Below are 12,151 nucleotides of genomic sequence, written 5' to 3' on the forward strand. Positions count from 1 at the left end.
GAACGGAGGCGCGACCGGAGACGCGAACGGAGGCGACCGGAGGCGCGACCGGAGTTGCGAGCAGAGACGTGAACAGAGGCGCGAACGGAGGTCTGCTATATATGATTCATATTAACTTGTTGGATTTAATTGGTCAACTTGGTAATCGTGTAAACTGTGTCTGAGTTTAAAGCTAAGAGGAAGAACTCTTTAGTTTCGTGTCTCTGATTCCTTTCCAGTATGGATAGTACAGCATGAGGACAAAACACATTTATATAAAATTTTCAGAAAACAGTTTGATGCACTGGGTGAATTGAATTTTAGAAGGTATTCTTTTCACCAATTGTGGATATAGGGAGTTTGGTGTCAGGTATGTAAATGAAGTAAGGAGTGGAACGTGGTCAAAGGAATTTTGTAGGTGGACATGGAAGGCGTAGACGTCTAAGGTCGTTGCTAGTCCAGAGAAGATGAACAATGTCTAGACATTGCTTATTAGCAAACTATAATGTGGAAGGGAGACCCTGTGCTAGAATTGAGTTGTTAATATGGCTAAATAAGAGGTGGTGGTGGATGGGTGTGCGTAGCAGGGTAACTAAAAGGAAGTTAGCACAGGTGGAGGAGCTGCTAGAAAGCTTAAGGGGCATATTAATTGGGGTTAGAACCGGTGAATGAAGGAGCAGGGGGAGTACATGCTAATATATACTAAGGCAGCTGCGTTACTTCTTGGATAGCAACATAATATGCAGCTTTAGAGAGTCAGCCCGCAAGGTAAGCAGAGCAGTGAAGAGTGGAACTTGGATAAGCTTGTTCGGTTAGTGTGGGTAAAGAATTCGGTGGAGGGGGGAAATGAAGGCATGAAGCGGTTTGCAGATCGACATGTGGCATTCTCTATGCCTATATAAGCTGATGTTGTGTTGGAACATCTAGGAAAATGCACGTGGTCTCTGAATCATTATGTCTGAATGCGTATTGGTGTATATAATGCTATGTGCCCACAATCACTTAGTGTGCACTTAGTTTTGAATAGGCACCGAAGAATGAGAATGTGTAGACGTTATCTTTGTTCCATTGGTATAGTTGGGTCTGAGATTGCTGTGTAGGTGTAGGTGTTGGAGTTGGCCATTATGCAGGTTCTTTGATCTCACATTTTTTTGTGAATTTTTTATCATTGTTTCACTTTGTACTTAGATTGATGTTATCTTTTATATATATACTATCATATTATGTAATGTAGTGTCAACAATATGTAAGTTATTCTAAGAAATTAGCAGTAGTTTAGAGACTGCTATTAGGTGATAGTGTGTTATCTTTTGCTGAATGGTTTATTTTTTTGAATTATAAAGGAATCATAATCTGTAGTGTGTCTGATTCAGATTACATATCTGCTATTAAAGCTATAATCTCTGCAGACTCAGAGCTACAACAATTAAAATAGAATTTCTATGCACCTAGCATTATAATGGATAATAACATTATTTCCAATTTAATGTCGTTGCATTAGGTGTCATTTGCAGATTCTACTATTTTTATGGTTTCATCTGAGCTTGGATGCATCTCAGTATAATAAAGATGGTACATGAATGATGACACACATTTGAGTGATCTTTTGTTTTCAATACATTCTCAAATTTTATTTCAATATCGTTGGTGGTCCAGTCCAATATCGTTGGATGTATCCATTTGAGAGGTATAAAATTACTAATCACTATTATAATATTTGTTGTTTATTTATTTAATATTTAAAATTATGTACATCCATATTCTTTTTTAGGTTCTTACACTCCCTAAAAAAAAGTAAAAAATAAAGCGAGGGTGGAAGGCTCTATTTGTGAAGCTTACTTGGTGGAGGAAACATCTACATTTGCCTCATTTTATTATCCTGATCATGTTGAAACAAGAAGGACTAGGATCCCTCGTAATCTTGAAGTAGGCAAGGGTTCTTCACGTGCTCCTCCTATTTCAATTTTCAATTATCCAGGAAGAGAAATCGGAAAATGCATGACATATTATCTAAATCAGAAAGACTTTGATGTTGCCCAATTGTATGTTCTTCAAAACTGTGAAGAGGTTCAACCATACTTTGAGTAAGACAATGTTCACTCATTTGAAAAGAAAGTTAATTATGTTGCATGAGGTTTGAATAATCAATTTCTTTGTTGCAGTATTTATGTTGAATATTTAAGAGAGATTAGTCCTACTGCTTCAGAAGCTCAAATTGGCCAATACATTTCATCCTATTTTGCTACATGGTTCAAACAATATGTATGTTTTTAATTTGCCTTTTATACAAATTTTACTTTTAGATAGACATTGTGTAATTTATAATCTTTTGTTTAGGTTCTAAATCCAGAAAATAATATTGAAGATCCATTATTGGTTAACTTAGCATGGGGTCCTAAGAGAAAAGTTCAATCATGGTCTATCTATGTTATCAATGGATACAAATTTCACACTGTTCTTTGGAGTGAAGGCATGAATTCCACTAACTATGGTGTTTATGTACGAGGAACCAATGGTCAATCAGAGTCAGATTTTTATGGAATATTGTCTAATATTATTCAATTGGAGTATACTGGCTTTCCAATAATGAATGTAGTTCTCTTCCAGTGTGAATGGTTTGATAATACTCCTAATATAGGAACCAAAGTAGATAAGAACTATGGGATCGTTCAAGTAAAAGAATCACGGAGATATAATAAAGCATATGATCCATTCATATTTGCCCAACAGGCAGAGCAAGTTTATTACACCAAATATCCAGAGGGACACCAAGGTTGGTTGGGAGTAATTAAAACAAAAGCTCGTATTAGAATCATTGATAACACAGTAAGTGAAGTTGAGCATGACACTCCATACCAAGATGATGAGCTTCTACAACTTGAAGTAGTGCTACATGTTGATCCAGAATTCATTCATGATTCTCTTGCTGATGTTGATGGGGGGGGAGGGGGGGGGAGAGAAGAAATAGATATACAATTACTAAATGAAACAAACATAGATGAACAATACGAGGAGGAATACATTTCAAGTGAGGATAACATTGAGAGTGATTTCAGTGACACAGATACCTCTTCGGTAATTCATGCATTAAAATTGATTGTATACCTTGTCCAAATTATGTTTAACATTAATTTTATTGTGGTTTCCCATAATTGTAGTGAATAACAGGGAAGATAACTGACATATTTGGTTGACATATTTGGTTGTAGAAAACACAATCAGGTTTGAGTCTTTTGATCATGATTACTTTATTTGTTTATTCAAAATTGATTGATCCACTTTGATTATTGTATTAATTACATCTCACATATGTAATATTCTTTACTTGCAGATGACACCAAGGGGTAGAGGTGGTGGTCGTAGACCACCTAATCGTGGTGGTCGAGGTGTTCGTGTTGATGATATATCTTTACCCAATACCAACATTCCCCCTTCGTTTGTTCTTCCAACAACTATGGAGTCTACACATCCTATTTATGAAGGAGCCGCCCCACTTCCTACACTTCACGGACAAGATATTGAACATCATGTAGGAGAATCAAATCCTACTACCTTTTCTACAGAGCCAACTATGAATCAACCTTCACCAATACAAGACTCTCTTACACCTGACAATGAGTCTGGCAATGTAGTTGATCAAAGACCCTGGCTTCATGCAGAAAGAGGAGAGTAAGTATATTTTAATCTAATTGTAATTCGTAAATATGATCTAATTTTCATATATTATTTTGACAATATGTTTTGAACATAGTTTTTCACCTGCAAATGGACCTTCCAATGTAATCTCACGAATCATCAAGCAAAAATATGATGAACCCAGTCCCACTTGCAAGAAGGTTCGTCTTGAGCTTAGAGATAGATGGTTTGGAGAGTTCAAGGTAATTTGAGTTATGATTACATTTAAAATGATATTTTATTTTTCTACAATGTTTTTCTTCTAATTTATTTTACATGCAGAAAGAGTATAGGTGGGATATGGAACAAGACCAACTCATTAGATCCATTTTTGATACAAAAGCCTCCCGTATCTTTAAAAATGCTATGAGTAAAGTTAGGCATGGTCAAGATAAGGGGACCTGGATTCCACAACTTGTTCGAGCAACCTTGGACCAGCATTGGAGTTCTACAGAATTCCAGAACAAGAGTATTATTGCCAAGGCGAATCGGGTTGTTGAGAAGGGAGCCTCAGCCTACTGTGGTGGTTCCATATCTACCGCAGCTCACTTTGAGAAAATGGTAATATTATTATATTTCTTCTCTTTCTATATTTAATTTAAATGCAATCTATTATATCTTTTTATTGAATTTATGTAGACTAAAGAGCTTAAACGACAACCAACTGCTTGGGAGGTTGTAGAGAGAACAGAAATTGAAGATTGGACAATGGGTCAATGACAAGACTCGCGACCTTTCGGTATGTTTAAAATTTGTTATAGTTTAATTTGTACTATATGTTTTCTTCGCAATAATCAATTTGACTTCATTTTCAGGAGAAATATAAGAAACGTCGAGAAGAAGCCCAACAACAGCAAATGCTTGAAAGCGCATCTTCGCAAAACTCTCATGTTGCCTCTATTGATGACAATGAAATATACATCGATGTTGTTGGAAGTGGAAATAAAAAAGGGAATGTTTATGGTCTTGGTGTATTGAGCAAAAGGTTTAATAGTTCAACAAGTCCTCACTCTGCTGCAAGTCAAGCTCCAGTAGTCCATCAAATAGAAGAAATGCGTGAGATTATTCAAAAGCTAAATGATGAACTTATGACAAAACGTGTCAAGGAGGGGACACTTGAAGAAAAGATGGAGGTATTGATGAAAACTCATGAAGAGCAAAGTGAACGCATGCGCAAACAAGATGAGAAGATGCAACTCATCCTACAACACATTCAAATGAATAATCCCGCATCAGGCTCTTTAGATCCTACTACCAGTGGACATCATAAAGGAGACCAGAGTAGAGATGTCAGTTCAGAATAAGATTAGTTATATGTTGAATTATATCATAGATTTGACTCTTTTAACTAGTTTTCAACAGTTTTAGTTGTGTAGTATGATTTACCTTTAATTTGAGCACAACTTCTTCTTAAACTATGAATTTGAAGTTCATTACAATTTAGCTTGATTGAATTTTGAGTATCTCTATAAGCAGGTCTGAATTTTTTTATAAAATGGTCAAAATACCATTTTAAATAGGTATTAATAATACAAATAAAAATAGCCACCGAAATTGATTTGGTGGCTATTTAACCACCGAAATCAAATCTGTCGCTGTAGAAGTCTCCATTTAGCCACCAAAATAGTCACCAAAAGATTTCTTTTTAGCGACCGAAAATGGTGGTCGCTATCACCTTCTAATTCAGCCACCGATTTAGCCACCGAAATTTGGGTAGCTAATTTGGGTTTTGAATTTTTGTGACCAAATTTTCTGCGACCGATTTGGTCACCGAAATTTCGGTTGCTAATTTGGTTTTCGAATTTTGGAGACTAAATTTATCTGCGACAAATTTAGCAACCGAATTTTCGGTTGCTAATTTAGTTTCTAAATTTTGGTGACCAAATTCCCTGCGACCGATTTAGCCACCGAAATTTCGGTTGTAAATTAGCGACCACTTTATAATTCGGTCGCTAACGGCTTTGCGACCAGGGTTTTCGCTTCCATCTGTATTTGGTGACTGTTTCGATCGCAGATATGATTAGCGACCGATTATAGTGATTTTAGCGACCGAATTTGGTGATCGCTAAAAGTGATTTTTTTTTGTAGTGTGTGTGCCTTTTGTGTGCTCTTCTTTTTATGTTTTTGAGTCTCTTATCTTGTTTTTAGATCATTAACAAGTTCATTAGAGTTAGGTTTCTATTATCACTACAAGAAAATCATTAAATAGAAACAAATTTTAGAGACCAAAAATAATTAGTTGTTATGGTGACTAAATTAGAGACCATTTTAGAGACTAAAAAAATTATTGGTTTCTAAATTAATATCTAATTAGCTAACAAGGTTTTAACTACCAATTATTTAGATTCTAAATTTGGTAGCAAAAACATTGGTAGCTAATTAGAGACCGATTTAGAAACTATTTATCAATAATAGAAACTAATTTAGAAAACAATAATTTTGTAAGTATCTAAAATGGTCTCTAATTTAGTCACTGTAGCAACTAATTATTTTTTGCCTCTAAAATTGATTTCTATTTAATGATTTTCTTGTAGTGCATGTCTTGAGTTTTAATTCTTTTTTTTCAAATCTCTTAGGTTTCTTCTTTTCCAGTTTTTGTGAAATTTTGTCTTTATTGTGAGAACTTATTGTGGGTTAGTATTTTGGTAAAAAATCTGGAAAAAAAAATCACAGAACCCTATTGATATGTTGTTGGTATCCAGTTAAAACAAAATGTCCAAAAACAAAATATAAAAAAAAAAAGTTATATACATTAAAAGTTAGGACGTTTTCAGCCCAGAAAAAAACAATTTCAGTGTGGTGTTACTCTCAGTTTAAAATTTACTGCACCTTATTCCTTGGGCTTTTTTACCTAAAATTTTTACCACACCTTTCTTTATGTGTTGTGGAGTTGGGATAAAAATTTCAGATTCAAATTCATTTTAATATTTCACCAGTAAAGTTTTGAATCATCTCTGCTAGTGCTGAAAAACAGCTTCAATCTTTGAATACTGGTACTGCAGTGTTTGATTTATTTTTCTCATAATACACATCAATTTGACCTAAAATTTGTTTTTTATATCAAATATTGTGTTGATATTATCACATAAAAATTTCATACACAAAATCTTTCTGGATGAAGTTTCACAAATTTTGGAAGTTTCACAAATTTTGGAAGTTTCAATGTCTCTTTCATTCTAGAATTTTTCTTTTGAAATCTATTCTAGTGTTATTCTTAGGTTTCCTATTTCAGTGCTCACGGTTTGTGTTACCTTTAATTTTTTATTTGTGTCTTAAAATACTCCTTTCCGTTGTCAAATTAATCCATTTTAGTTTAGCAATTTTAATTGAGTTTTTTATTGATTTTTACTTGTTGGCCTCATAAGGTGAAATTCATATTGAGTGGAAGTTTGATTTTGAAGTTGTGAAGCTAATTTCTACTTGATGATCCATAGCTAAAGGCTAAAAATAGTGATTATTTAGAGAGGGCAACAATTGAAGACAAGAATCAAGTTCATATAAACAGAAGGAAGATTTGACAACTTGAAGAAAAGAAATTCATAAAAAAAGACTTTGTATCACGAAACCTTTTTAGTTCTTTTTGTGTCTTTAATTTTCTTGCTTTCTTTGTGTTTGGGAAAATGCTCTCAAAACAATCTCATTAAGACATTGTAATAATCAAATCCGTTCATTAGTAGGTGAAAGTATGTCAAGGTAGTGACTCACCTCTCTTTTGTGGAAGTGAACTTGGAGACAGTTTGACTTGTTGACCTTGATTGAAACTTCACCAAGTCTAAAACCTATTTGTGAAAATATTTTATCACTCATTTGAAATAATTTTTTTTTGTGAAAATCATTTCTTTTTTAGTTTCAAAATGAATGATCATTTACATGCATCAAGTGTACAGGGAAGTAATAGGGAACAAGAAGATGCCTATGGGTGGAGAGAGGAGAATAGAATTTTGAAAAAAGATAAAGATAGAAAATAGGATGATATAAAAAAAATGCTTCGCAAATTGGTTCTCAACCAAAATAAGGACAAAAGGTTTGAAGAAGAAAGACCTATTCATAGAATAAATATTTACCCACTATCAAAGAAAGGAATAGGTGTGTTTTGAGCCTAGAAGTTTTTATTATTCTACAAAGCCTAAAGTATGCATTCCCTACTTTGATGGAAACAAAAATGTTAAAGATTATTTAGAATGAGACAAAGCTAGGTCTTGGTGTGGCAACAAAGGCAACTTGATGGTAGAATTGGTACAACATCAAAAGTAGAGAATTAGAGTGATTTAAAGGCGTGTATGAGAATAAAATTTGTTTCGCCTTCATATGATAGAAAATGAAAGCTTAGAGAAGAAATGAAAGAGCTTGTTAGAATAGGAAGAAAATTTGTAGACAGAGAAAAAGAATACGCTAGAAGAGAAAAAGAGTTTAAAGAAAAATTACAAGTTCTTGACAGAAAAAAGAAGAGAAAGAAAAAAGAGAAAGAGAGGAGAACGAAAGGAGAAAGAAATAAAAGATAGATAAAGTGATGATAGAAAAGGAAAGAATAGAAAAGTCTCGTATGGAGTTGAAGCAGATATTGATAACATTTTTCCTTCTATAAACAAACATTGTGAGGAAGTTCTTAAATAAATATCTATGTCTGGAACTGAAGAAGATTGTTCCTCCACAGAAAAGACAAATGAATGTTTGATTGAAAAAGAAGAAGAGGAAATCCACAAAGAAGAAGAGTCTCTTATGGCACCCCCTGCAAGCATAATTGAGAAAGAATCCTTAAAAGGGGATTGTAATACTTTGAAATCTTCTTTTTCAATTATATAATGCTCATTCTTCTTCACAAAAATCTCAAAAACAACACTTTGTGATGTTGTTGCCTAGCTTGGGCAATAAACAACACAAAGTGAACAAAAATATTTTTTTAAAAGGTCTTATGTTTTTCTTTCAAAAAATTTATAAAAATAAATGACCTTATTTATGTTTTCTTTTCTTTTGTTTTGTTTTAATTTTATTTTAATAAAGAAAATTATCTCATATTTGTTTGATGTCTATTGTAGATTGACATTTGATCCAAAAGGAAAATAACAAATAAACAGAGGTTGTTGTCATTGAACATCATTCAGGATCTAAGGACAGATCCTTTTCAAGAGGGAGGGTCTAATGGAGGACCATCCGGAAGGATACATATTGGACCTTTAACTAAAGTCATGGATAGAAGAATGGAAGAAGAATAAGAAGGAGTTCAAAAACTGTATTTTGATGGAGAATTAATTTTTAACTTTTTCTTCCAAATTTCCTAGTCTTGTAAATTTGTACAAAGTAGTATAGGCTGTATTATGGGCTTGTATTTCGGCCATTATCTTGGGCCATGTTTTAGGCCAATTTTGACAATTAGAGTACGGTATAAATAGAAAAGGAAAGAGTCTAGCTAGAGTTACAATTGGGCCTCCTTGGACCCAATGCAACTCTAGACCATTGAAATTTTTTTTATTGTTAAAGTCAGCACCTTGATTGGCCATAACCCTATAAATACAAGTGTTAGTCCCCTTATAAATGAGATTTGAATTGATAAAGAAATATTGCCCAAGTTGTTAGCTCCTTTGTCTTGAAATTCTCACTCTCAGGTTTTCATTTCTATTAGTGTTTTGCTTGAATCTTCTTAGGAGTTGTCATAACCTCTCTTAAGCTTCATTATCATTCTCCATACACCAATACTTTACAGTTTCTTTAACCCATTTTAGCCATCCAATCCCACCAAATTCTGCACCCCAAAATACAAAACAAAAGACTCATAGCAATGCAAGTTAGGATTGAATCACTTGTTCTTTGTTTCTTGGATATAACTTTAAAAAAAAGGGTACATTTGTTTATCCTCTAAAGATAAAACATATGTTTCACGAAAGGATTCAATTAGACAAAAGGTTTTGCTTTTGATTACAACGAAACTTTTAGTTTTTTTGTTAAGCCCACTACCATTCGTGTTGTTCTCACTTGTGCGGTTTCATCTAACTAGCCAATTCGACAAATTGACATTGATAATTCCTTTCTAAATGGTGATTTAGAGGAAATAATCTGCATGCAACAACCACCAGGTTTTGTTAAAGGTAACTCAAATCTTGTGTGTAAATTACATGAAGTTATATATGGTCTTAAGCAGACACCACGTTCCTAGTATCAAAAGTTGAGTTTTATTCTACATAATTTGGGTTTCACCTCAACTAAGAGTGATTTGTCTTTGTTTGTAAAGTTTGGTGACTCTTCTACTCTTTTTGTTCTTCTTTATATGGATGATATAATTATCACTAGTACATTGTCTAATGTTATTTGTTCTTTTATTTCACTACTACGTAACCTATTTGCTTTGAAAGATTTAAGGCCTCTACATTATTTTCATGGCATTGAAGCGTCTTGGGTGGTAGATGGTAATATTTATTTATCTCAATCCAAGTATATTAGGGACCTTCTTGGGCGCACAAATATACTAGATTCCAAACCTCAACCAAGTTCGATGATCTTTTTTTTTCGTCTAACTCAAGATGTGTCTACTGTTGTTCCTAATGTTACCGTCTATTGCTCAATTGTTGGAGCCTTACAATATATTTTGATTGACCTGAGATAGCTTATATTGTCAACAAGGTGTGTTAATACATGTCAAACATATTCTTTGGCATCTTCCTAGTTCTATTGATCACGATCTGCTTATTTGAAACTGTCATCGCATTCATATTCAAGGTTTAAATGATGCTTATCAGGATTCAAATCCTAATGATCACAAATCAACTACTAGGTTGCATTTTTTTGCTCAAATCTTGTCTCATGGTCTTCTGACAAGCAAAAGGTTGTTTCATGAAGCAATACTGAAGTGGAACACATAAGTATTGCTACTGCTCTTGTTGAAATAAAGTGGTTGTCTTCTCTTCTCACTGAACTTCATCTTCCTTTTTTGATTCCTAAAATCTACTCAAACAATCTCAACGTTGTCTTGCTTCTAATCTCATTCTCCATTCCAAAACAAAAACAAAACATTGAATTTGATCTACACTTTGTTCGTGATTCATCAAAAACACGTTCAACCTATTTATCTTCCTGCTCATTTTTAGATTGTTGATGTGTTTACTATTCTTATTTTTGGGTCTCCTTTCTTGTGAATCGTGTTAAACTTATGGTTGTTGTTAATCCAATCGTCAGTTTAAGAAAGGTTGTTAAAAATATTGTGTGTTAGATGGTCTTCTTTGTATTAGACGGTCTGGTAAGTGACCATCTATAAGGGTAGACGGTCAGGTCTATGACTTTCTACAAGATAGACAATTTGTATTTTGTCTATTTAAACGGTTTGGTCTATGATCATCTATAGGATAGACGATCTCTAATATTGCTATATAGATGGTTTGCTTCATCCCTATATACAATCTATTATTTTGTTTTATAATATTTTTAAGATCACTGATAAATTTTTCTTTTGTATCCTCTTTCACTTCTTTCCATAAAAGGTTATTATGACCGTTAATGAAGATGAATATTCCTTGTCTGATGTAGTGCATCAAATGGAGCGCACGAAATCGCAATGGAGAAAGGGAGGTTCTGATGAACCCTAATTGCAAATGAAAAAGAGACAATGACTTAAGCATAAAAGAGGGAAAAGCAGAGAAAAGAAAATACAAAAGAAATTCTTATTTACTTGTATATTAGAGAGTAAAATACATGGTGTATATATAAGAAAAAGATTAAGACCTTGCTGAAACAGAAAAGGAAAGTTGGGCCAAACAAACAAAGCCCAATAACTTAAAACAGAAAAACTAAATATGTTAACATCCCCCCTCAAGCTGGGGAGTAGATATTTGTCAGGCCCAGCTTGGATTTGAGAGTAGAGAACTGTGCGGAAGCAAGGGGCTTGGTGAATATGTCAGCAACTTGCATGGCAGAAGTAATGGCAACAGTTTGAGGAGACCAGAGTTAAGTTTTTCACGAACTAGGTGACAATCAATTTCGATGTGCTTGGTGCGTTCATGAAAGACTTGATTGGACGCTATTTGAAGGGCAGATTTGTTGTCACAGTATAGGGTTGCAGGCTGGGAGAGAGGAAGATGTAAATCCTGAAGGAGGTAAGACAATCATTGTAGCTCACATGTGGTGGTGGCAAGGGCTCTATACTCGGCTTCGGAGGAGTTGCGGGAGATAGTTGGTTGCTTCTTTGATTTCCATGATATTAGGGAGTCTCCTAAGTAGATGGAATATCCAGTGACAGATTTGCATGTGGTAGGACATGTTGCCCAGTTAGAGTCACTAAATCCACAGAGGTGAGCTAGTATGAGAAAAATATAGTCCTTCACCAGGGGTGCCCTTGAGGTAACGCAAAAGACGTGAGACAACTTGTTGATAATGAGTTGTGGGTGCATATATGAATTGGCTTAAATTGTGGACAGCAAAGGCGATGTCAGGTCGCGTGTTGGTTAAGTAGATTAGACGTCCAAGGAGTCTTCTGTATTGGGAAGTTGCATCAGCAGCAAGAGGGGAGCCT

General features: G+C 34.2%; 2 protein-coding genes across 2 annotated transcripts; both read left to right on the forward strand.

Annotated features, from left to right (window-relative positions):
- The first annotated feature begins 1,977 nt into the window (after positions 1-1,977).
- LOC137807809 (uncharacterized) lies at positions 1,978-3,263 on the forward strand. The gene is made up of 4 exons (XM_068608619.1): positions 1,978-2,063; positions 2,142-2,241; positions 2,317-3,054; positions 3,189-3,263. The coding sequence occupies exons 1-4, from the start codon at positions 1,978-1,980 to the stop codon at positions 3,261-3,263; spliced, it is 999 nt and encodes a 332-aa protein (XP_068464720.1).
- LOC137807815 (uncharacterized) lies at positions 2,936-4,958 on the forward strand. The gene is made up of 6 exons (XM_068608630.1): positions 2,936-3,054; positions 3,138-3,201; positions 3,311-3,648; positions 3,731-3,857; positions 3,937-4,215; positions 4,470-4,958. The coding sequence occupies exons 3-6, from the start codon at positions 3,311-3,313 to the stop codon at positions 4,956-4,958; spliced, it is 1,233 nt and encodes a 410-aa protein (XP_068464731.1). The 5' UTR covers positions 2,936-3,054; positions 3,138-3,201.
- Positions 4,959-12,151: the final 7,193 nt, after the last annotated feature.

This window comes from Phaseolus vulgaris, chromosome 11, assembly GCF_000499845.2.
Source record: "Phaseolus vulgaris cultivar G19833 chromosome 11, P. vulgaris v2.0, whole genome shotgun sequence".
NCBI lineage: Eukaryota > Viridiplantae > Streptophyta > Magnoliopsida > Fabales > Fabaceae > Phaseolus > Phaseolus vulgaris.